The sequence below is a fragment of the Humulus lupulus genome, chromosome 2 (assembly GCF_963169125.1).
Source record: "Humulus lupulus chromosome 2, drHumLupu1.1, whole genome shotgun sequence".
In the NCBI taxonomy this organism is placed as follows: Eukaryota; Viridiplantae; Streptophyta; class Magnoliopsida; order Rosales; family Cannabaceae; genus Humulus; species Humulus lupulus.
In genome coordinates, this window is record NC_084794.1 from 184,672,475 (window position 1) to 184,699,821 (window position 27,347).

Sequence of the window (27,347 nt, forward strand, 5' to 3'; positions counted from 1 at the left end):
GTTTTGGGCTGAAAAGCCAAATTTTGCAAAAATACCATTTTTTACACTTTTTTCAAGAATACCATTTTTTCTTCAAAAATACAATTTTTTTTTCAGATTTTGGGTTGGACTGGGCCAATTGGGTTTTGGGCCAAAAATCCAAATTTTGCAAAAATACCATTTTTTACACTTTTTTTCAAAAATACCATTTTTTCAGATTTCGGGTTTGAACCCGAACCCGACCCGAATTTTTTCGGGTTCGGGTCGAATTTAACCCAAATCCGATGGGTTTTCCCAAAAAACGGGTTTTCGGGTTGCGGGTTGGACGGGTTAGCGGGTTTTGTGGGTTTTTCGGGTCAAATGTTCACCCCTAAAAAATACTCTAAAGAGATCCAATCCTTTACACTGAGCTTTCAGCCGTCTTCTCCCAATCTAGGCTCTGAAAAAGTAGGTTATTCTAATGAAAATCGCATTAAAATACAAAACCGTATGTTTTCCCCAAGTGAAATTACCAAAATTCCCTTCATTTAAAATCTTCAGAAATTCCTCTTTTCTAGACACCTAGCGCGGTCATGACCCTCCTGGTGTGGTTGCGCCACTTGCTCCAAATCACCAGTTTCGACAGAATTTTCATCTTTTTGTCGATTTTTCACCCATTTTCATTCCAAAGCATCTCAAGTCCTTCAAAACCTAAAATCAAACCAAAACAAGCGTAAAATATAAGAAAATAAACTTAATTAACCAAAACACTACCTAAAATGACACACTAAAACGAGTCTAGAAATCGTTTATCAAACTCCCCAAACTTACCATTTTCTCGCCCTTGAGTAAATAACACAAAAGACAAACAAAAACAAAACTAAAAACCTAAAACAACCAACTCAAATGAATGAAGCCGACAACAATAATTCAATCCTCAAAATATCATGAATAACATACTTATATAACCTTCAGGAAAAACAACCACTAATCCAGAATTTCAGTCAAAACATTATTCCAACTTACTTAGGTCCAACAAAAATAAAAGCTCTCCTAATCATGATTAATAAATAAATTTTTTAATCAATTTCATGCTCACTGATTTTTCTTTTTCATTACAATCAATCATTATCCCATAAGCTTGTTATACTTTCTAATCTCCACTAATGTAGACAATACATGCTTAGAAATCAATAGGAATTTCATGGATTATGGTGAACAACTTAGGTAAAGGTAGATGAAATAGTCATTTAGGCTCACATATACAACAATCACACAAACCACAAACACCACTCTTAATATCAACCTTACAAACCCCAAAACACAATCCCATTTTTTTTTTTTTTCTTGTTTTGAGAGAGAATTCATAAACATGGTCTTTTTCTTTTTTTTTTTTTTTTTAATGATACTACCCCCCCCCCCCCCCCCCCCAAACTTATTTCTTTGCATTTTCAATTGGATTGTAGTTCATTTTCAATATTTTCCTTTTATTTCTCTCTCAATTTTTTTGTTTTTCTGATGACACAAAATCCCAAATATAAACCCCATTACAAACAAATTCCCCAATCACTTTTCATATGCTCATAGTATAAATCGAAGGAAGAAAAGATAACGAAGTCTTCAAATGAGCTCATTTACATGGGTGTCAACCAATCAAAAGAATCATATTAGGCTCAAAATTGGGTAACTAGGAATTAAATAATAAAGGTTGGCTTGAAAGGCTCAATCGGCTCAAAGAATTGCCTAAATACTTTCCTAAGCATGCATCATCTAGGATTTCGTCTAAAAAAGCAAACAAACAAGTTCTAAGATACAAAATTTTCATATTTTATTTTCATTTTCAAAATTCAGCAAGCATAAAGATTGTTCAATCTCAAAAAAATTTATTAAAAATCATGGTCGAACTCTGAATTATTTAAGTAGACCCAAGTAAAAAATGAAAAGAAAAATTCAACCAAGCACGCAGATTTTTATAGCTTTCATTTCCATTCAATTGATACAACATATCATTCAACATATTTTCATTGGCTAATTATTGTCAACTTGATTCAACTAACACCTTAGACAAAACATAACTGAAACAAAACAACTCAAACTAACACAAACACACAACCTAATATATACAAAAGAATAAATCATTTCTCCCAAACTCAATCCAGGTGTGAAATCCCATTGTATTCGAGGAGTCAAAGATTTACTGGGAATTCCAGATCGAAGTGTCCCCAATGTTTAATTAAAAGCTAAGGAAAAGAAACTTAACTGATGAACTCAGACTAATCATGATGAAGGAACCTCGCACCCTTAGGATACGCAACGGAATAGATCTTTAAAAAAATTAATAATATCAGTTAGGTTCATCCATATATAGATATATTAAATCAAACACAAATAGATTAGAGATTACCTCTTGTAGCCTATCAAGAGTCCACAAATATTTTTGTATAAATCAATGATCTTCCTATCCTTATTCTGAAAGCTCACACCTTGATCTTCCAGACCAATCCTCAAATACACAAGGGCGTGTGTGGGCACGTATGATTCAAAAGGTTGATTTAGACTCTCTATATGTACTCATTGCATGAGATCTAGAGAGGTTTGAGAAGAGAGAGGTTGTTAAAATTAGAATTTCACCATGCTTAAGAAATTTTATCGTTTATTTTCTTTAGGGAGAGTGTGATAGTTAACTAGTTAATTCAACTTCTTAAAAGTATTGCTTATTTTCAGGTTTATAAAGATAATTAACTATTTTAATTAATCTTTATTTTATTTAAAATAAAACCGATCAGTTACATCTATATAATTATTTAATTTAAATCATATTTAAAAAGAATTAGTAAATATAATTAAACAAACAAATTAATTTGAAATTCAAAATTAAAATCCCAGGGATATTTCTATCCATGAGTGGCCCTGTTGTGAGCCACATTAGGGTTTCCCCTAATTTTCTAATTTGTTTGTTTAATTAATATTTAAGATAATACATTTATTCCAAAATAAATATCAGTCAATTCAAAATTAACTTTATCTTAAAATATCAGTTTTAAATAAATAAATATCTTATTATAAATAAGATAATTATTAATATATCTCTATATTAATCCAAACATGATTAATATTTATTTTAACATATATTTTTTCAAAATAAAAACTATGTAGTTAATTAATTAATTAATTCACAATTAAGTCACATAATTATTTCCTCGTCGTGGAAAATTAATTCATTTGCAATTAAGTCATTCTCTATACAAATATTTCTTTTGACAGTGTAGGACCATTCACCTATAATACGAAGCTACAATAAACCAGATTATTAATTAAACTCTTTAATCTAATAATCTTATTTATTAATTCCATGATTACTCCACTATGTATATGGAATCTCACTCTAAGTATTTATAGAATTATATTTTCAGAGTTTTCTCTTGTAGTCCATTGATATAATCAATAAATGTAATTATGTCATCCATTTATTGGTCGTTAATTAGAGTTGGTCAAAAAACACATCCATCCATTCAATATACATACCAACATACATATAATAAATGCAAAAAACCCACACAACATTTAATATATATATATATGTACACTGCTCTGGTACCAATTGTTTGTATTAAATATGATAAATTAGGATATGCAGTGGAATGGATCTTTTAAAAAATTTATTCATACCATCTAGGATCATACATATATAGATATATTAAATCAAACACAAGTAGATTAGATATTACATCTTGTGTCCAATCAAGAGTCCACAAATCTTTTTGTACAAATCAATGATCTTCCTATCCTTATTCTGAAAGCTCACACTTTGATCTTCCAAACCAATCCTCAAACACACAAGGACGTGTGTGGGCACTGATAAGTGAATTTTAGATTAACTTTAGATAGTCATTTTATGTTTTATTGTTAGGTGTCTAGGTGTCTTTTCTATGGTTTTATGCTCGTTTTCTACGTGTTTTGGGTTCATGGTGAAGTGGTAAAAAGTTGGCACGAAATGGCATTGAAATGAAGATTTTTTGAGAAATTGTTGAATTAGCGATGCAACCCCTTTCATTTGGGATGCAACACCAGGTGGTACAGAAAGAAGGTAAAGAGAGCGTCGTCAGGGGATACAGAGCCACCTATAAGGGGTGTTGCGATATTTATGGGGAATTAGGGTTGCAGCGCCAGTAGTTAATGCTGCAGCGTCTGAGGTCCAGAGAGTGGAGATTTTCAGTTTTCGCAATAGGGTTACAACGCCACTTTGGAGGGTTGTAGTGCATATGTCTGTATGATGAAGTTAAGTGACGATTTTCATAAGGGAAAAATGGTCTTTTGACAAGAAAATTAGAGAGAAGTTTATATGAGGATTTCTAATTACGAATTGGAGGGGATTAGGCTGGAAGAGAGGTTTCTTGGGGGAGAAGAAAAGGCTAGAAGAGGAAGACAACTTCATTGATCAATCTAGTTCTTCTTCTCCCAACTTTTATCTTTAGTTTTTAATTTTCATTTAAGAACAATATGAATGCTATGTGTTATGGTTATAATGGATAACTAAATTCCTATGTGCTAGAGTACTTAATGGATCTATATTAAATTTGAATTGAAGTTTATGAATTTATTCCTATGAAGTTCTTCTTATTTGTTCATGTATTTTTGTTATAATTCTTGTCATACTAATGCTTGATCACCATTGATCTGAATTGAAATCTAGGGTTTATGCTTGAGAAAGATAACTTTAGATTAGACTAGGGATTACATGACATTGAGTGATTGTGAGATCAAGAGATTCCTTGAATTCTATGAATTTTATTTAAAAGACTCAAAATTCTTAATGATTTCTTGATTGATTAAAAATGAGTAGAGATATTGTTTTGATTAATTGAGATTAAATGCATGTATGCTTGAGAGAGATAATTGCATTACTTTAGGGTTCTAGAGATTACAAATAAGTGGAATTACTTAGGATAATTGGGAAACTGCAGTTCATGGTTTAAAATAGTGAAATCGATACTCTAGTACATCTTTCATCTCAAAAGTCAAATTTAGAAAGTAGAGTTCTTTATATCCATTTAATTTTATTTTTCATATTAAATTTGAAATATCTAATTAAAATCACTCGGCTTGGAAGTGCAGTACTTAGTAAAATTAAGTATTTAATCCCTGTGGATTCGACATCTTTTGGAAATAAAACTATATTATAATATATCGTACGCTTGCCGTTAAAAAATTATGTATAAAGTTTTTGGCGCCATTACCGGGGATTAAACATTAATTTTGCTAGTATTATAACTATAAGTCTTGATTTTAAATTAGATTTTAATTCGATTATAGTTACTAATGTTATTGTTTGTGCTTGTATTTTCAGTTTATGCGTAGAAGTCAGAGCTCTACACTTATTGAATCCCTAAATTCAGAAATCGAGCACACACTTCGTAAATTAAGATCCAAAAAGAGGACTGAAGAGTCTAATATGGAGAATGATAGGAATAATAAAGAGGTGAACAACAACAATGGAGACAACAATGATGGGAGCAACGCTGGTAACAATTTTAATCAACCAGCACTTGTAGCGTGCCACTTAATCCAGCATGACGGGCAATTCATGATTTCTGCATGCCCGTTGTGAATGACCACTTGATTGGAATCTCCAATCCTAGCATTGCTGATAACAATTTTGGGTTGAAGACAACACTAATTAGCATGGTGCAACAAAATCAGTCCAGGGGTCTAGCTACAAAAGATCCCAACATTCACTTGGCCATATTTATGGAGGTATGCGCCACAGTGAAGAAGAATGGTGTTTCTGATGATGCCATCAGATTGCGACTCCTTCATTTTTCTTTAAGGGGAAAGAGCGAGGAGTTGGTTGCAGTCTTTGCAACCTGGATTGATTACAAATTGGAATGAGATGGCAAGAAATTTTTTTATTAAGTTTTTTCCTCCTTCCAAGTCAACCCAGTTGTGCAGTGATATTGGGAAATTCTGACAGCATGACCATGAGCCATTCTACAAGGCTTAGGAATGGTTCAAGGATTTAGTATGCCGCTGCCTACGACACGGTTATGAAAACTGGATGCAGGTACAGATTATTTACAATGGGTTGAATGGTCTAACAATGACCATAATTGATGATGTTGCTGGGGCGTAGTGTTGGCTAAAATTGTAGATGAGGCCCTTAATTTAATGGAAAAGATGGCTATTAACAGTTATCAATGGCGAAGTGAGAGGTCAGGTCCAGGAAAGTTGCTGGGATATATGAGGTAGATCATATTACATCAATGAATGTTCAAATTTCTGCCTTGCAAAATCATATGGCTGCTTTATCAAGTGAGAAGAAAGAAAAGCCACAAGGGCATGAGGTTGACAAGGAGGAGCGGGCAGTTAAGGAGAATTCAAATGAAAAGAAAGAATAGAAAGTCATGCCTCCACCATACCAACCGCCCTTACCATACCCTCAATGATTTCAGAAAAAAGAAGATTGATGAATAGTTTTTGATTTTTTTAGAAATCTTCAAGAAAATTCACATAAATATCCCATTTGTTGATGTCATTGAACAGATGCCAAATTATGTGAAATTCATGAAAGAAGTAATGACAAAAAAGAGAAGACTCGAAGATTTCAAAACTATAAAACTGACAGAATAGTGTAGTGCAATCCATCAAAAGAAATTTCCCCATAAAATGAAAGACCCTAGCAGCTTCACAATCCTTTGTACTATTGGGGGTTTGTCATTCAACAAAGATCTTTGTGATCTAGGAGCTAGTATCAACCTCATGCCCCTTTCAGTTTTCAAGAAATTGGGAGTAGGAGAAGTGAAGCCGATGACCATTACTCTTCAGTTAGCGGACTGTTCCCTTACTTATCCTAGAGGAATAATTGAAGATGTATTGGTGAAGGTACATAAATTCATACTTCCAGCTGATTTTGTTGTTTTGGATATGGAAGAAGACCAGGAAATCCCTATTATTATTGGTTTCCCTTTCTTGGCTACGGGGTGTGCACTTATTGATGTTCAAGGGGGCCATCTTACACTCAGAGATAAAAATGAAGAAGTGAAGTTCAATATTTATCAAGCATTAAAACTGTCAGATAGCACAAGCACATGTCACAGGGTAGAAGCAATTGAAGTGTTAGTGAAAGATACTATAAGAAGAGAGTTGAACTTGGATCCTCTTCAATATAGTCTTATTGCTAGTGCCACACGCTCTGAATAAGTTGGTGAGAATGGAGACAGTTTAGGGGATGAAGTGATGGAATGTGTAAAGGTGATGGGAAAACTTATTTAGGATCTTGTTTATTTTCATGTAAATCTTATATTAAACATATTAATATAAGAAAACCTATAACATGTTTCTAAAATTGAATTCATACAGAGATAGTGATAAGAACACTTACATTGTGCAGCGAAATGATTGAGTCCTTCCTTCAGTTTCTCTAACCCTTGTATCCTTTCTGTCACAGGGTATCACCAAGAAGCTGAACTATTCTTCAATTTTCTTCACAGCCTTCTAAAGTATCCTTAGAATCACCTAGACTAGAGTGGGAAATTCTCAACACATGAGATAGATACAATAAGAAGAAGAATATAAGAGAATATTGAGGCCTAGAAAAGGACTTATGCTATAGAGAGAATCTAAAACGTAGAGCATCAAGAATAGATCTTTTGATTTTCTATCAGATAGTATTTCTATTATCTCAAAACATATGTTTTCAACTCTCACTTAGCATTCCTTTTATAGGATCAATTAGGTCATTTAGTTTAATTAAAAAATCAATAAAATAATAGATAATATTAGCCTAATGGTCAAATTATCACGGGCTTTAGGCCTGTGAAATTTCTCATTTAATTATAAGCCCATTGGACTTAAAATCAAGGTCCGTGTTATTTTCTATTGATTAATTAAATAATTATTCAAATTAATTATTTATAATTTGAACCTTGATTTAAACTTATTTATTAATATAGATACCAATTTATCTTAATTAATAAATTTGTCATAATTTCTCTTTTCTTCTCTAAATTACATAACTCTGTGAAACTATCCAAAATTGACCTGGTCAACTTTGATAATTCTAATTGATAATTAAATCAATTAATTGAGACTATATGTATGATTTTATCCAAGATACAGTGGGGACCATGGGCCTATGAAATCAAGCTCCAATAAGTTATCATAAATTTAACAAATAAATTTACTAACTTATTAATTCCTCGTGACTCCACTATAGACTCGAAATTGCACTATTGAATTCATAAAACGCTCTATAAGAAATATAGATATGCTATTAATTATCCATTGTTACAACCATAATTGTCACTTAATCCTCTATAGACGGTCTACAATGAGATAGGACTAAAATACTGTTTTACCCTTTGTTATCCAAAAAGCAGGTGTGGATGACGTGGCAAACATTTTTAACACGTGGCTGACACCTAGCAGAGGTTCTATTCGAACATCGACCAGGGAGATTCCCCAGACAAAGCATTTGGGTTTTATATACGACCAACTTGGTCATGTACTCCGTATATTTTGAGATAACCTTGTACAATTGTAATCATATCCGAGATTATCTCCCATGATACTTGATTATCCGATTAGTTAGTAAATAATATCTTTAACTAATTCATGTAACCTTCCTTGAGCCTATAAATAGAGAGAAATAACTCAAGGGAATGACCTTCTGGCTGATTTTGGTTTATGCTTTAGAAGAGAATTTTAGCTATTATCTTTCGGTTGTATTACTCATCCCTCTAAGGTTTGCAAAACTCGAAGAACCCTAGTTCTTTGATCACTCCTTTGAGAATCAAAATCAATAATAGCTTAAGTGGACGTAGGTCATTACCAATTCGTGGGGTCGAACCACTATAATTTGTTGTGTCGTTTACTTTTCTTTCCATTAGACTTATTTCAATACTTTCTATCACATCAAGCATTTGACTCTGTGTCAGTTGACCAAAACGAGGGTCAACATTCTGGTGCTTTCATTGAGAGCTTGAGACGAGGTGGTTGAAGTACTAATGGCAAAGACATCCAGGAAGGCTGGGCAGGCTGCTGACGCTGCACCATCTCAACCTCTTCCTCCGAATATGGCTGAGAATGAGCCACACTTGGAGTTTGATGAGGAGGAACTGGACTCCGAAATGCTGAGAACTACTCTGAGAGTATTGCAAGATAAATTGGCCAATCTGAAGGCCAGTTAAGAAAGTGCTGCGGAGACCATGGCGCGACAGCAACAAGAAATAGAGCGCCAGTGCCAAGAGCTGAGTGAAAGATAGGCGGAGATGGACCGTCGTCAGAGGGATGCCATGGCAGCCCTCGAAGCAGCCCTCCAATTGGCTAAGAATCAGGCAGTGCCTACCTCGCAGCTTGACCAGCCCTCAAATGGGCCACCTCAAAGAGGTCCCAATCCTAGCCCTCCGCTCCAGCCAACAAGCCCTCAAAGGCCAAAGCAGCCACCAATGCCTCATGATGATGTCCCACCTAGGGAACCTGAGACGCAGCCTCCATCCCAGGTTGGTCGAGGCAATGCCCCACATCCAAGGCAGAATAGGGCTGGGCAGCTGCTCCGCAGCCCTAGACGCCCCGGGGGTGAAGAGCTGTACCCACCAAGCAGGGGGAAGCGTTCTTCTGGAAATAGAAGGAACTCAGAGACAGGCTCTGTGGTCAGGGACCCCCCACGGCATGATAATGCACGAGGACCTACCGACCAGCGCAGGCCTCCCCCTCACGCTCGGGAAGTTCCAGCCCAAGGAGGCAACTGAGGAAACAGTCGGTCCCACCATAGCCAATCGAGGTTCAGAGATGGCCACGGCTACAATGAGGCCGACTCAGGCAGAGGGAATGCTGGTCGAAGGAATGAGGAGAGACATGGAGGCAGAAGGCCCCCACCTAGAGAAAATCGACATGCAGGACATAATGCTGGAGGGCAGCCCAGACAAAACAACGTCTTTAGCCGGCTCGGAGCCAGCGAGAAGCGGTGAAGAGATGACGATCTAAGGGATGTACTCAACGACCACTGAGAATGGCACGACGAGTACATTCCCCTGGCACCCGAAGCCTGGGTAATTCCTGAGGCCGTTCAGGCCCAAATAGATGCCCTGAACCAAGCAGTGCAACAGCTGGTCGGGGGAGGAACGTCTTATATCGAGTACGATAGGAGAAGGGGCACTCCTTTCATACAAAGGATTGCCATGGCTGAAACCCCCAGTAAGTTTAAAATGCCCACACTTCTGAACTTTGACGGGTATGGTGACTCGGTATCTCATGTGAACAAATTTGAGATACAAATGGACATTCAGAAGGTGTCCGAAGACGCTCGATGCAGGATCTTCCCTGCAACACTTTCTGATGCTGCACAGGAGTGGTTCTTTAAGTTCCCTCCTGCAAGTATTATATCTTGGGAGATGTTCGTAAAGGAGTTTTACGGACAATTCTACGCGGGTCGTGTGCAGCCAACTGAGGCAAACCAGCTGGTAGAGATACGCCAGCAAGAAGGAGAACCGCTGAAAGATTATGTCCAGCGTTTCATGCGAGTAGCAGTTGGGGCCAAAACAGTGGGAGACGAAGGCAAAATGATGGCCCTAACTGCAGGAGTTAGGCGCCGTACGCCTCTTTGGAGTAGCCTTAGGAAGCATGGGGTTAAAACTACCCAAGAATTTTTGGATCGAGCTGATCGATACATCAAGCTTGAGGATGCAATTGCCAGCGAGGGAAAGACCCCAAATAAAGATAAGGGGACTGAAGACCTCGCCAAAGTCGCCAATGGGTCAAAGCCCAACGACAACGACAATGGGAATGGCAACGGCAAGAATGGGGGGAAGAGGCCCCATAACGAACCCTCTACCTCTGAGAGTAAGCGCTCCAAGGGAAATTGTTATGAGCCAAGGTTCACCAACTACACCGCCCTTGTCGAGTCTCGAGCAGAGGTGTATAAGGCCACAAGTTCCAGCGTGCCTTACAAAAGACCCGCTCCCATTCGAAAGGATATTTCAAAAAGGGATACGACCAAGTTCTGTCGTTTTTACAACGATTACGGACACGATACGAACGAGTGTAACCAGCTGAAGGATGAAATTGAGATCCTTATTAGACAAGGACACTTGAGGAGATACGTGCAGGTCGCGAGAGCTTCCCAACGAAAGGCTCCAGGTGGCAACGAGCAGGCGCCTACACGCTAACGCTCGCCATCTTTACAGCCTGACCTCGTGGCTGGCACCTTACTCACCATCTGCGGAGGCCCGCACCTTGCGGGAAACAGCAGAAAGGCAAGGGAACGATACGATCGGACCCTACGTCATGACCAGGACATCGAGATGATGACTGTGGAGGATCGAGAATCAAAGAAGGCTCGAACAGAGGACGGTACAATAACTTTCTCTAATTTCTATGCCCAGCATGTCCGGTTCCCACATTCTGATCCGCTGGTCGTGGATGTTCAGATAGCCAACATGATGGTGAAAAGAGTACTGGTCGATACAGGAAGTTCAGTTAACATCCTGTATAAATCTTCGCTGGAACGAATGAAGTTGTCCGTCAAGGACTTGGAGCCCTGTAACCAAATAATTTATGGTTTCTCTGGTGAGGGACTCGCTCCAACAGGGTCAATCAGGCTTCCAGTAACAGCAGGTACTACGCCCGCCACCAGGACACTACTCACTACTTTTATAGTAGTTGATTATCCTTCAGCCTACAATGCAGTAATTGGAAGGCCAATACTGGTCGACCTTCGGGCCATCACCTCTATATGGCACCTGGCCATGAAATTCCCAACAGATGCAGGGATAGGATGTGTATTGGGAAACTAGAGGGAAGCCAGGGAATGCTACAATGCCTCAATTACCAAGGCCAAGAAGTGGGTGCCAAGGAGTGTTCCTCCAAAAGAGTTGCAAATGGCTATCGATGTACAAGCCCAATCAGGTGATGAGGTCACCAAATAGGGTGTTGCCCAAAGTGAGGATAAAGATTTAGATCCTCGCTTTGGGGATGTTAAGGACGATATAGGACCTGTCGAGGACCTTGAAGAGGTCTAACTCGACGAAGAACATCCGACCAGAGTTGTGAAGGTCGGAAAAAACTTAGAGACAACAACCAAATATGCACTGGTGGAATTTTTGAGGAAGAACCAGGAAATCTTTACTTGGTCACATAAAGACATGGTTGGGATAGATCCTGCAGTCATCAGCCATGTCCTGAACGTTGACAAAAGCTTTCCACCCGTGCAACAGAAAAGGCGCCTGCTCGATAAAGACAGATCAAAAGCCTTAAAGGAGGAAGTTGAAAGATTGAAGGAGAATGGGTTCATCAGGGTGGCATTTTATCCACCATGGGTCTCTAATCCAGTACTGGTTCCCAAGCCCAATGGAAAATGTCAGACCTGTGTGGATTTCACAGACCTTAATAAAGCATGTCCTAAAGATTGCTTCCCACTCCCAAGGATTGACCAGCTGGTCGATGCAACTGCAGGCCATGAGATCCTCTCCTTCGTGGATGCATACTAGGGTACAATCAGATTAGTATGCATCCCCTTGACGAGGATCACACTAGCTTTCAGACCAATACAGGGCTATACTGTTACAAAGTAATGCCCTTCAGATTGAAAAACGCTGGTGCAACTTACCACTGACTAGTTAACCACATGTTTAAGGAGTTGATCGGGGTAAACATGGAGGTGTACGTTGATGACATGATGGTGAAGTCAGAAAAGGTAGAAGGACATGTGAAGGATTTACAAGAGTGTTTCAATGTTCTGAACAAATATCAAATGAAGCTAAATCCTCTCAAATGTTCCTTTGGAGTAGGATCAGGGAAGTTCTTGGGTTTCATTGTCAATTCGAGAGGAATCGAGGCTAATCCCAAAAAGATCAAGGCCCTCATCGATATGAAATCGCCAGTAAAGATCAAAGATGTGCAAAGTTTGACTGGAAGGATTGCCGTGCTCAGTAGATTTATTTTAAAATCAACAGATAAGTGCGTCCCTTTCTTTAGTCTACTTAGGGGCAACAAGATGTTCGAGTGGACTGAAGACTGCGAACAGGCTTTCCAAGCCTTAAAAGCCCACATGGCGCAGCCTCCCATCTTATTAAAGCCTGTAGATGGGGAAACTTTGTTCATATACCTGGCGATCACCGAATGTGCTGCTAGTGCAGTGTTAGTGAGAGAAGAAGAAGGCGTACAAAATGCAGTGTATTATGTGAGCAAGAGGTTAATCGGAGCCGAATTGAGATATCCTCCCATTGAAAGATTAGCCTATTGCCTAATTTTGGCCTCAAGGAAGTTACGTCCTTACTTCCAAGCCCATCCAATCGCAGTCTTGACTGACCAGCCCCTTCGGCAAGTTTTGCAAAAGTCAGAGGCTGCTGGTCGTTTGTTGAAATGGGCGGTCGAACTCGGGCAGTTCGATATAACATACTCACCGCGAGCAGCAATAAAAGGACAAGTCTTGGCTGACTTCATTGCCGAATTCACTGAACTCCCAGACAGCGAGCAGAGTGAAAAGCCTAGTGTGCCTGAACCTCAAGTTGAAGTTCCTTCGTGGAAACTATTCACAGACGAATCATCCAACAAATCTCACGCAGGAGCAAGAGTGATATTGATAACGCCAGAAGGGCATCGATTTCATTGCGTAATTAGGTTTGATTTCACCGCTTCGAATAACGAAGCTGAGTATGAAGCCCTACTCGCTGGGTTAAGGTTAGCCAAAGACATGAACATAAAAGTGCTGGATATCTACAGTGATTCACAGCTAGTAGTGAATCAGGTCTTAGGGGAGTACCAAGCACGAGGCCTAAAAATGGTGGCTTATCTGAACAAAACAAAAGATCTGTTGGCACAATTTGAAAAATATACCCTCCAGCAAATACCTCATGTTTAGAATTCAAACGCAGATGCCTTAGCCAAACTCGCGAGTGCAAAAGATGCTGACATTTTAAATATAGTGCCAGTTGAGCGGCTATGCGCACCAAGCATACGAGCAGATGAAACCAATATGGAGGTCCAGTTAGCGGATACATGGATGGCACCATACTTGGGGTATCTCACGAGCGGTATACTACTAGTAGACAGAAACAAAGCTAGGACCCTTCAGAGACGGGCTACTAGGTATATTCTAGTCGATGGAATTCTATACCGAAGAGGATACTCAATGCCACTGGTCAGGTGTGTTACACCAGAAAAGGCTAAAGAGCTGATGAAGGAAGTACATGAAGTCTTCTGTGGAGACCACGCTGGGGGGCAGAGCTTATCAAAGAAGATTCTAAGGCAGGGTTATTTCTGGCCGACAATGAACGAAGACTCGATGGAGTTTGTGCGAAAATGTGATAAGTGTCAGGGGTTTTCCAAGATCCCACGGGCAGCTCCTAATGAGTTAAAGCAAATGCAAAGTCCATGGCCCTTCGCAGTATGGGGTATAGATTTAATCGAGTCCTTGCCGGCAGGAAAAGGTGGGGTGACATACGCAGTGGTGGCTGTCGACTACTTCACCAAATGGGTCGAGGCTGAGCCACTCGCAACCATAATGACAAATAAAGTACTTGATTTTTTCATCAAAAACATTGTTTGTCGATATGGATTGCCAAGAAAGATTGTCTCGGACAATGGCACCCAGTTTGATAGTGACGTATTCACAGGCTTCTGCGAAAGACATGGTATCATCAAGAGCTTCTCTTCAGTTGCTCATCCGCAAGAAAATGGGCAAGTCGAAGCAGTAAATAAGACATTGAAAGATACCCTAAAGAAAAGGCTCGAGGAAGCTAAAGGAGCATGGCCAGAGCAGCTGCCTGAAGTCCTCTGGTCATATAGAACTTTTCACCGAACAGCAACAGGTCATAGCCCATTTTCCTAAGCATATGGGTATGAAGCTATGTTTCCTGTCGAGTTAGATCCGCCCTCGCATCACAGAATCACATACAACCAAGACCAAAATAACCAACTATTGATGAAGTCCCTAGACCTGATCGAGGAGAAACGAGAGAAAGCCCAACTCTGAGTAGCTGCGTACCAGCAAAAAGTGTCGCTCGATATTTTAACTCCAAAGTAAAAGAAAGAAAGTTCAACGTCGGAGACTTAGTACTTCGAATAGTTTTCTTAAACACCTGTGACCAAGCTGCTGGAGTACTCGGACCAAACTGGGAAGGACCTTACCGGATTGAAGAAGTCCTTCATCCAGGCACTTACAAACTTGCACGCTTAAATGGAGATCTCGTTCCGCGTTATTGGAATGGAGAACACTTGCGCAAGTATTATCAGTAAACAATCCTTCTTAAAGGACTGGCTTGTATTAATTTTTACTTTTTACAAGTTTTGAAAAAGGGTTAGTCATGTTATATGGCTAATCGCTTATAAGTGTAAGATATTTCAAAGATCACTCGTAAAGACATATTTAGTCCATTTAAATACGAGAATTATAGAGACTGTGTGCATCTAGTCATTCTTGCCAAACTTTGTAATTTTTTACAAGTATTTGTTCATTACGTGTGTTGTTTTGCTGTATTATAAGTTTTACATTTTATATCGAGCAGTAATGTTCGTACAGGTTTTGGTCAAGGCAAGTGACCAAGGACCTAAAGCTCCTCGATCACTTGGGGGGCATATAAGGTACATAAAAATCAAAGCATACCAAGAGGTATGTAAACACATGAGCAAAATAAGTGAAATCATGCTACGGTACTTAGAGTATTTTTCAAAATTTATATTTTGTTAAATCAAGCCAAAGTACTATGCTAAGTTCGGTCATGCGAACAGATGTTATAATAAAGCAAAAATATTATAATATCAAAGGAATCCTTTTACACCGCGAGCAGTACTACTCAGATGTAAATGTTAAGTTAAAAGGTAAAGCTGCCCATGCAGCAATAAGAGAATAAATATTGTCTCAACATCATGACATGTGGGTCATGCAAGGAAAAGAAAAGAAAATAAGTAAAAAACAAACTAAGGAGCAGCAGGAGGATCTTTGGGAGCATTTTGGTTAACTGCGTCTTTTGCAGCTTCCCCTCCATCCATCCCCGTGGCTAGTGAAATCTCGGGGGAGGCAGGAACTCTGGCCTTCTCTTCGGCAGCCAGTCGAGCAGCACAGCGAGCCAACTCAGCTTTCCTGGCATCCTCTGGAAGGTAGCCGAAATTGGCACTTTTATTATGCTTCCAAAAGTCATAGAAACATCGAAGTGTCACATTTTTGTACCTTTCCAGGTCCTTGGCGTTCGTGAGCTTGAGTTGCTCCACTTGGCTCTTGAGGATGGCAATGCTCTTGTCCTTCGCAAGATTTTCCTCCTGGAGCTTTTTGACTTCGCGCCAGTGGATTCGGTTGGCCTCTTGGTATTCGTCTCTCTGTTTTCTAGCACTTTCCAAAGAGGCATGTTTCTCCACCAGATCCGCTGCCAAAGAATCCTTCTGCTGGGTCACCACCTCCAGCTCTCCCGCGTACCTTGCCTCTGCGGCTCGAAGCTCCTCCATTAGCTTCGACTCCCTAGCACGGGACTGCTCAACGCTTGCACCCGTGTGGGCGCGAGCAGCCGTCATGGTTAGCATTGCCTGCAATCAAAGAATAAGAGTTAGATTGACTTCAAAAAGGAAAATCAGGACCATGAGCACAGAAGAGAAGGAAGATTACTTACACTGGCCACTTCATTGAGGGCTCTGTTGAGGATCTGGTCGACCCCCATTGTTTCTGCTTCAGCCATGGCCTCTTTGTAGCGATCATGCTTGAGAATGTGAGCAAGGTGATCCTTGGCCGACCTTAGGGAGCGGCCTGATAGTTTAGCCCTAGGGGGAACACCCTTAGCTTGTTGAGTCTGTTCAGTAGGGGTCGGAGGTGAAGGAGTCATGGCAGCATGAGCAGGTGGAGGCATAATTTCCTGTTCGTGAGGAGCAGAAGGATGGACAAATGTTTGACCAGAGGACCCATCCGTCAAAGGATCGGTGGCTCGGTTCCTCTTAGCCGAAGGCATCTGACTGGGCTCCCCATCATGTTTCCTGGTCAATTTCTTCTTTCAGACCAAGGGAACTTCCTCTTCCTCCTGAGTGCTGTAGATATCGAAAACGTTTGTAGAAGCCATTTCTGCAAAAGAGGTAAACATGCGGACTGTAAGCCAAAAATAGATGACAAGTTATGTTGCATCAGAAAAGAAATAAAGAAAATCACAAAGTCAAATACCCGAGCTATTACTATTGGTCGCTATACTATTGACTCTACTAGTCATACACTCACTCTCTGGCATGAAGAAGTCTGGCCCTAGGTTTGGAGCATATGTAAAATTGCCGTCCCCGTCGAACAAATGACAGGGAATTGGCAAGTTATCTAAGAGTGAAATAACTATAACGTTTTCGTCAGAGGACTCGTCTAAGTCTATGACAGGCTCGGCTGCCTTTCATTTTCCCTTTCCTTGGGGGGCAGAAGACCTTTCTGCTGGGGGAGTGCCAACAAGTTCCCTGTTTGTAACCCCAGTCGGTCCCTGGCGAGGAGGAGACGCTGGTGGTTGCTGCTCAGGATTTTCCTCGGTAGTGGAACTTCCTGTCGCAGGTTCCCTCACATCCTAGTGAGGGGCCAGGAGGCCAACTAGCCTCAAGTTGGCCTTGGTGACTAGAGATTTGATGCTCTTCTCAACGTCCGTCATGCTGGCCAACATGGCAGACCTCAACACCATGTCCGGTGTTGGGTCTGGTCGCAACCATGGGCCTGAAAAATACAAGAAGTTTCAGAAACATGCAAGGAAAATTGCTAAGTAAAAACAACGACCAGTGGAAAAAGATTTTTACCTCCTTGGGTGAAGGCCAGGTTATTCGCGACCATGTCAGGCGTGAGGAAATACTCCTGACTGTATCTCCCCATGTTTGAAATGTGGGTTGTGTCACTCAGGAAGGTTCGGTTGGTCTCCTGGTGACAAAAGTGAAAGAACCCCGTACTAGATTGTTGGGGGTTGGACTTAAAGTCAAAAAGGTAATTGACCTCGTGGGGGGTAGGCTCTGGCCATTTCTTGTGGTTATAAAGGATATAGAGTGCAGCAAGCATTCTATATCCATTTGGTGTAATTTGAAAGGGGGCGACTCCAAAATAGTTCGCCACCCCCTGGAAGAATGGATGGAGAGGAAGGGTAGCCCCAGCCTCTATGTGATATCTTGACCAGGCGCTGTAAACGCCTTCAGGCAAATTTGCTCGCTCATCCGCAGTAGGAATTTTGAGGGTTACTCCAGAAAGGCCGTACTTTCTGAAGTAGTTGGCTAGCATCCTAGGGTTTACATGGCTGAGTGGGGAAAGATACCACTCAACGTCAGGAAGAAATGAATACCGAGGATGGGCCCTAACTTGAATGTGAGGGTCAGGAACAATATTTTCTCGACCACTAGTCGAAGGAGCCCCAGCCTGCGAGTCAGGCTGGGCTGGAGGATTTGAAGGGCTTTCAGGATTTTTCTTCTTTTGGGCAGTGGACTTAACACGACCCATTCTAACTGGAGTTGGTTGAGGTCTGGGAGGAGAAATTCTGGAGAAAGGAATCTCGTGGATGCACTGGGCTGGTTGTTCTTCGCTCTCGAGTAGCTACGCAAGTAGGTCGTCGTCTATCGGCCTCTCACCTCCCCACAAATCTGGCATTAAAAGCTGCGAACAGAAAAAGGGGGAGGTGAGGATGAAGAGCCTAAAAAGTTGGTTAGAATAATGCTGCTCGTGTATAAAAGTCTAACTTTTATACAGCAGCATTCTAACGAAAACTAAAATTTTCATACAAACAGTTTGAAAAACAGATCAAAAAGTGAAAGTAAAAAGTTTCTTCTAAAAAAGCTTTTTTAACTTCAGTAAGGGTGGGAAAAACCTAGTTTTTCAACTAGCCTAAAAATCAAAATTTTACTTCGATTTTACGTCCTAAATTTATGATCTTGACTACCAAACTGATTCATACCCCCTAAAAGGCAAATATACACTACCATATTTAGCATCACTCGACAAATGCCCTATTTCCATGCATCTCTACCCAAGAACACGAAGCAGTATCAGAACCTAAAAAACTAGCTTAAATCGACATGCACAACAAAGTAAAGGGTGCAAAAGTTCTAAAGCTTACCTATACGATCTCGAGTTTAGGTGTGCGAACAACAGATTCCAGGAACGACGAAGGATGGTCTTCAAAGAAATTCTGGGTTCTGACTTGGGAGTTCTTGGAAGAGTTCTTGACAGAAAAATAGCTTGTAAAAAGTGAAAAGGAAATTCTGGAAGCTATATATATTGTCTGAGATATGAAAAAAGAGGTAATCATAAGTTCCCCTTTTTCGAGGCGTGGGGAAGAGTAATAGCTGTCAAAGGTTTGCTTGGGAACCAAAAAGGTATGATTGGACGTGGGTAGGTTACTTTCTCCAAGGAGGCACGAACTACTCTGACAGATTTGGTGGGGTAATCGAAGGGTCATTTTCCTAAAAGTTTATTTATTGCTGGCCGTAATAAATAAACTTGGGGGGGAAATGTTATCCAAAAAGCAGGTGTGGATGATGTGGCAAACATTTTTAACACGTGGCTGACACCTGGCAGAGGTTCTGTTCGACCATCGACCAGGGAGATTCCCCTAACAATGCATTTGGGTTTTATATACGACCAGCTTGGTCGTGTACTCCGTATATTTTGAGATAACCTTGTACAATTGTAATCATATCCGAGATTATCTCCCATGATACCTGATTATCCGATTAGTTAGGAAAGAATATCTGTAACTAATTCATGTAACCCTCCTTGAGCCTATAAATAGAGAGAAATAGCTCAAGGGAATGACCTTTTGGCTGATTTTGGTTTATGCTTTAGAAGAGAATTTTAGCTATTATCTTTCGGTTGTATTAATCATCCCTCTAAGGTTTGTGAAACTCGAAGAACCCTAGTTCTTTGATCACTCCTTTGAGAATCAAGATCAATAATAGCTTAAGTGGACATAGGTCATTACCAATTCGTGGGTTCGAACCACTATAATTTGTTGTGTCGTTTACTTTTCTTTCCATTAGACTTATTTCAATACTTTCTATCACATCAAGCATTTGACTCCATGTCAGTTGACCAAAACGAGGGTCAACACCCCTCATTGTATTTTATCCTTAAAACACTTAGTTCCTTGTAAATGATATTTCAGTAAACTAATTTAATTACTGAAATGAGATCTCTATCATTTAACAGCTTGAACCAAACTAAAAGGAAACCATCATTTCACTTCTTCATCATAAGATATAGATGTTCATATCTATGATTAACACTCCCACTCAATTATACTACCGAGTTCCCAAGATGTAAGTATGGGCTAGTCCGTAGGGTAAGCTGGTAATGAACAAGTCAAAGAACTCAAATAATACAATTAGTTAGAATACTAACCACTCACAATTGAGATTGAATTGACCTAAGGTCAACTATATGATATGACTAGAATAGATAATAATGATATGTTTACTTATCTTATCAACTGTTAATATCGATCCAGTCCGATGTAATAAATACATCCGATCTTATCTACTTTGCTAATGTTCTGGAAAGAACATAACATTGTAATATGTAAGTAGATTATATCGTAGATTGGCAAGTCAGTGTAAATCCTGTGCACTGACTAATGTTAGGACTAACTTATTTTGAACATATAATCATATTTATATTCTACTGTGATTACGTCACTATAAATAAGATTAGTTATATGCTCGGGATTTAATAGAAGTTTATATTAAAAAAATAATCATGAAAATAAAACATATGAGCAAAGTGATTGACCAAGTCAAAAAAATAATTTATATTCTTTTATTGATAATAAAATGAGATTACAAAGAATTTGGGTTTTAATTAGGGCATAAAACCCCAACAGCTAGTCCGTAGGGTAAGCTGGTAACGAACAAGTTAAAGAACTCACATAATACAATCAGTTAGAATACTAACCACTCAGAATTGAGATTGAATTGACCTATGGTCAACTATATGATATGACTAGAATAGATAATAATGGTATATTTACTTATCCTATTTACTTTCAATATCGGTCATGTCCGATGTAACAATTACATCCGATCTTATCTACTTTGTTAATATTATGGAAAGAAGATAACACTACAATGTGTAAGTAGATTATATCGTAGATTGACAAGTCAGTGTAAATCTTGTGCACTGACTAATCTTAGGACCAACTTATGTTTGAACATATAATCACATTTATATTCCACTGTGATTACGTCACTATAAACATGATTAGTTATTTGTTTGGGATTTAATAGAAGTTTATATTAAACAAATAATCATGAAAATAAAACTTGCGAGAAAAGTGATTAACCAAGTCAAAAATTGATTTCTATTCTTTTATTGACAATAAAATGAGATTACAAAGAAATTTGATTTTAATTAGGGCATAAAACCCCAACAAAAGGCTTTTATTGCAAATTCGAGCCTTAACGGTGCGCTATCAAAGGAGCCTCTGTTACAAGCTGAAGATGGGGAGGAAAAAGAAGATAAAGTAAGTAAGAAGGACCTCAAACTATGTAATGCCTTGGATAGCCAAGACCATTACACTGTGTATTTTAAATAGTTCAATACTTGTTATTCAAGTCGTTTGGACATAAACATGTTACTAAGGTCAATTAACGAATTAGGATTGAAAGATTTTGATCATAAAGTAGTTGTTGTTCATTAAAAAGCAAGAGTTTGTACACGGGATCCCAAAAAGGTGTTTACAAGGCAATTATAACCCTCAAAATAATTACAACTGAAGCCAGCCTAAGTGGAAAAATAAAATTTGGCTCAAGTCCCTGTCAATCCCTCAAACGTGGCAGTCGAGCAGCTGTTGATATACACACCACCCCTAAACCTCTCCAACTCACGGCTGGTCCAGCTTTCCCTTCCCCTTACATGCACCACACAACACCCGTGAGCCAAGGCGAAGCAAGAAAACTTAATTCACAAATACAAACGAACAACAATATATAAACTATTCACTTAAATCATTGAATTCAATAATGAAAAATCACAATCAATAAGCTAGGCAATAATGATAATAATACTATTAATAATCTACTTAGTTCAACATATAATTCAATCATAACATTCAACACAGTGAGTTAAGTGCAAAAAGGCATTTATGTTTATTCAGGAATGTTTAGGCCCGGCGCCCTTAGGCCGAGCCCTCTGATTATTTAACTGACCCTGGCACGCTTAGGCCGGGCTGCGTTCAACACGCTGAACATCAGCCTCGACTCCCTTAGGTTGGACTTTCAAATCAAATATAACAAATAATTTGATTGCGAAATATGCGATCGATTGCAGCACAAACAAGCATGCCTATCCAGATATTCTCAATTACATATATATTCACAATCATAAACACATTCATTAACAAGTGTCTAATCCCCAATCACAACCCAGGTGCTTTTTTTTACCTCGAGTCCCGAGCTGAAGGTGTAAGACGGTCCCGAGCACGATCCTCAATCCCGAGCCTTAACGGTAACCCTAGTCACAAAGCGATAATGGATAACCAGTAAAACTTAACCAATTAAAAGCTTCATAATAACATACTAGCCTCTAGGACCTTGAATTCTACTAAACTTGGTAGTAGAATCCTTCTCGAGCACTTAGGTTTGAATTCTCGAGCCTAAAATCCTGGTTTGGCTATTTCTCTCAATTAGAGCTGCGACCCAGGACTTAAGGGCCACGACGCGCTGCAAGTAAGAGAGCTCAAGTCTCTCTCCTAGGGGACACGGGTGGCGCACCCCATCCTGCACCGCAGCGCCTGGGCGATCTCAGAGACCCCTAGGGCCTTCTCATGCACACAGGTCGCGCGCCTGAAGCATAGGGCCATGGCTCGAGCCCAAAACCCATAAATCCCTTACGTTTTTCTCAAACCAATTCCACAAAAATATATCCAAATCAAAACCTAAACCCAAAATTGTGCCTAGAATCCACATTAGTTCAACCTGGTCAACATAACTACCCCAAAAACTACTCCATAGCCTTATCAAAATCTCAAAACCAACCTAAGGTTTAACCGCTAAAAATCCCCTTAAATTACAGCAGAAATTTAACAAAAACTAGCATAAACCCCTTACCTTGATAGTAATTACGACCTTCAACTGATTCTCAAGTGATCCTATCTTTAAGTTCTTGGATTTCCTGGCCAATTCCTCAAGAGCTTCAAAATCCTCCAAAGCACCAAGGAGAGTAGGGAAAAAATGAGAGAGAGAGAGAGAGAGAGAGAGAGAGAGAGAGAGAGAGAGAGAGAGAGAGAGAGAGAGAGAGAGAGAGAGAACTGTGAGTGTCTTGATGTTTTCTGGTCACTTCCTGAAGTTTTTTCAAAGTATATCCCTTAACACAAAAGACCAAACTACCCCTAAACTTAACCCCAGCCCCTTATTTCCTTTAAGGGAAAACCCGTCATTTACCACATTGCTCATTAATCCTCAAGTGGTCCTATAAATTCCCAATTAATCCCAGTATGCCCAATTAATCATCAAATAATTACCCGTCACTCGATAAATCCCAAATATACGCTAAGTTTCCCAATATACCCCTAGACTCACCTCGAGCCAGGTATTAGACCCCATTATGACTATTCCGCTAATCCACTCCCTAGGATCGCCTCGAGCTGAATATCGCAAATATATACATAATAATGTGGTCCCAATCACTTAACACATATAATCACATTCATACCCTCAACAGGTCAAAATTACAAATATGCCCTTATTAACAAGAACGGGCCCACATGCATATTTAATACACATAAACATGCATATATATATATATATTCATATTACCATATAAATTATGTATGCCATGTAGTCACACATTTAATCAATCAATTTCACACATAAATATCCAATTATACCCTCTCGTCACACTAATCAAAGCACTAAGCCTTATTAGCATTTTGGGATAGTACAAATTACTTTCTGATCATTTGAGGTATGAATTATTTGGAGAAAATTGCACAAAACCAGTCATTATCTCTTCAAAACTAACAAAGAATGAAAGAGACAAGTTGTTAAGAGTTTTGAGAGAACATGCTTGAGCAATGGGATGGACAATAATAGATTTGAAAGGAATAAGCCCATCTGTTTGTATGCATAAAATTCGATTGGAATAAAACTATAAGCCCTCCATTGAGCCTCAAAGGAGGCTTAATCCATTCATGAAGGAAGTGGTATGTGATGTAGTCTTAAAACTTTTAGAGGCTGGGATCATTTATGTTATTTCTAACAGCAGCTGGGTGAGTCATGTGGAAGTTGTACCAATGAAAGGGGGAATGACAATCATAAAGAACGAGGCTAACGAGTTAATTCCTATGTGAACAGTTTCTGGATGGAGAGTGTATTTATTACAGCAAGTTGAACAAATCTACAAGGAAGGACCATTTTCCACTAACTTTCATTGATCAGATGCTCGATTGGTTAGCGGGGTATTCACATTACTACTTCTTACATGGCTATTTAGGTAATAATCCATCGCCCCTAAAGAGCAAGAAAAGAAAACTTTCACATGTCCCTACGACACCATTTCTTGTAGGAGGATGTCGTTTGGCCTTTGTAATGCACCAGCTACATTTTATCGTTGTATGATGGCAATTTTCTCTGATATGGTGGAAGAAATCATGGAACTATTTATGGATGATTATTTTGTGTTTGGGTCATCATTTGATCATTGCTTGCACAACTTATCTTTGGTACTTGGTATATGTGAGGAGAAGAACCTTGTGTTGAATTAGGAAAAAAGTCACTTCATGGTTCAGGAAGGTATTGTGTTGGGACATCGAGTATCTAAGGAGGGTCTTGAAGTTGATCAGGCTAAGATAACAGTCATTGAGAAGTTACCTCCACCAAAAAATATAAAGGGGATAAGAAGTTTTTTAGGGCATGCATGTTTCTATAGAAGGTTTATCAATGACTTCTCAAAAATCAGCAAGCCATTTTGTAATCTCCTAGAGAAAGATGCAGAGTTTGATTTTGACAAAGAATGTAAAAAGGCATTTGATTCAATTAAAGAAAAGTTGGTTTTAGCTCCCATTGTGATTGTAACGGATTGGAGTCAAGCATTCAAGATTATGTGTGATGCTAATGACTATGCGGTGGGGGCTGTATTGGGGTAGAGAAGACAAAAGAATTATAGAGCCATTTACTATGCAAGCAAGACTCTCAATGATGCTTAGCGTAATTACTCAACCATTGAAAAAAAAATGTTAGTGGTGGTGTTTGCATGTGATAAATTCAGACAGTATCTTCTGTGTTCAAAAGTCTTTATTTACATAGACAATGCAGCTCTTCGTTATCTCTTTGTCAAGAAAGATTCCAAACCAAGATTGATACATTGGGTATTGTTACTTCAAGAGTTCTACATCAATATTATTGATAAGAAAGGAAGTGAGAACTTTGTAGCGGATCACTTGTCAAGGCTAGAGTATGTAGAAGCTCAAATTAAAGATTCGATGATCAAAGAATTATTCCCGGATAAGTTATTACTGTCTATATCAACTCAAGTTCCTTGGTATGCTGACATAGTAAACTATAATATATGTGGAAAGCGTCCTCCAGATTTCAATGCCAATTAGAAGAGGAAGCTAATTCATAACTCAAAATTTTACTTCTTTGACGATCCATATTTATTTAAGCTGAGCACGGGTCGAATGATTCGTCATTGTGTACCAATGGAAGAAACTCAGTCAATCATCGAGCAGTGTCATTCAACACCCTATGGTGGTCATTTTGGGCCATCCCATACAATAGTGAAGGTATTACAGTCAGGTTTTTATTGGCCATCTGTCTTCAAGGACTGCTACACTTTTGTCAAGACATGTAGTAAATGTCAGCGCATCAACAACATTTCACAAAGAAACGAGATTCCCATGAATATCATTGTGGAAGTAGAGTTGTTTAATGTATGGGGCATAGACTTCATGGGACCATTCCCACCATCCTATGGGAACTTATACATATTGCTCATTGTTGATTATCTATCGAGGTGGGTGGAATCCATTGCAACAACAACAAATGATTCAAAGGTGGTGTCATAATTTCTGCATAAACTTATCTTTTAGTCGCTTTGGTACTCCAAGAGGGATCATCAATGATTAAGGAAACAATTTTTGCAATAAAGTGATCAGGCCACTCTTGAAGAAATATGGAGTGAAGCATAAGGTGGCCTTGGCTTATCCTCTGTAGACTAATGGCCAAGCTGAAGTATCAAACATAGAGATCAAGTCCATTTTGGAGAAAACTGTCAATACAAATAGAAAAGATTGGTCTCAGAAACTTGATGATTCTTTATGGGCCTATAGGACTTCATATAAAACTCCTCTCGGTATGTCTCGCATGCAAATGTCGACCATGGCTTATAAGCCAAACTTTTCAACTAGAAACAAATAGATATGCATTTCACACATACAACAACTATACATAATACATTTGTTCATGTTTAAACAAACATTCCAAGCATGGTTATAACCACGTTTAATAGCTGGGGGTCAAGCCCTAATATCAACACAGGTGCAATTTTCTTACCTCGAGTCTTAAGTAATAAGGTGAGGCAAAACCCATAGTCACAACACATTAAGGAACATTCATCAAGAATTGGATTAACAAAGGGCTTCAAGACCAAGCCCGAGCCCTCTAATTTGGTTTTTCAAAACCAAAAGCCACATACTTAAAAAATTCCCATTTAGTTTCGCGGCGCCTTGCAGCTACACTTTGGCCCCACAATAGGCTGAGAGGCCTCTAAGAATTTCCCCACAATTTTGCGCCACGACAGCCACCACTAAAGGCTGCAGGGCCCCACTTGATAGAGAGCTAATCCTTAATTTTTTCCATTTTGTGCCACGACGCTGTCCACTAAGGGTCGCGACGCCTAGGCAATCCGAGAAAACCCTAGTCTCAAGGACCTTCATACGGGCTACGATGCTCGTACCAAGCGTCGTGGCACCACCGCGAAAACCTAGATTTTGCATGTTTCAGAAATTGCAAACTAATTCAAATTCATCCCGAAACAATATTCCAACCAATTTTCGACCACCAACCGACACTAGCAACTCAGATCAACAGAATACAACCATAAAAAACCTCTTAAAGCACACCCAAACCCAAAATTCAAAGATTCCCAAGAACATCAAAAAGAAAAACTCGAAAGCTCAAGAACTTGGATTACCTCACAGGATTCGATTTGTCCACTGGATTCCTCAAGCTTAGCAAACCCTAATCCTCAAGAACCAGCTTTAATTCCATCAAGGGTTGCTTCTAATATCAAGACTTCAATAGTTTTATTCTTGGGACAAGGTAGAGTGAAAAAGTGAGAGCAAGAGGGAGAGAACGTGAGTGAGAGACCTTGCTTCAGACTTTGGCTAAGTCTTGAGCTATTCCCTTGGCAAAAGACCATAATTCCCCTACCTACTAAGTCTCTCCTGAAAGGCCCCAAGGGCAAAAAGGTCATTTGA

At 39.3% G+C, this 27,347-nt stretch overlaps 1 protein-coding gene across 1 annotated transcript; it reads left to right on the top strand.

Moving 5' to 3' along the window:
- Positions 1-6,621: 6,621 nt before the first annotated feature.
- LOC133814993 (uncharacterized) lies at positions 6,622-7,155 on the top strand. The gene has a single exon (XM_062247892.1). The coding sequence runs from the start codon at positions 6,622-6,624 to the stop codon at positions 7,153-7,155; it is 534 nt and encodes a 177-aa protein (XP_062103876.1).
- The last annotated feature ends 20,192 nt before the right edge of the window (positions 7,156-27,347 follow it).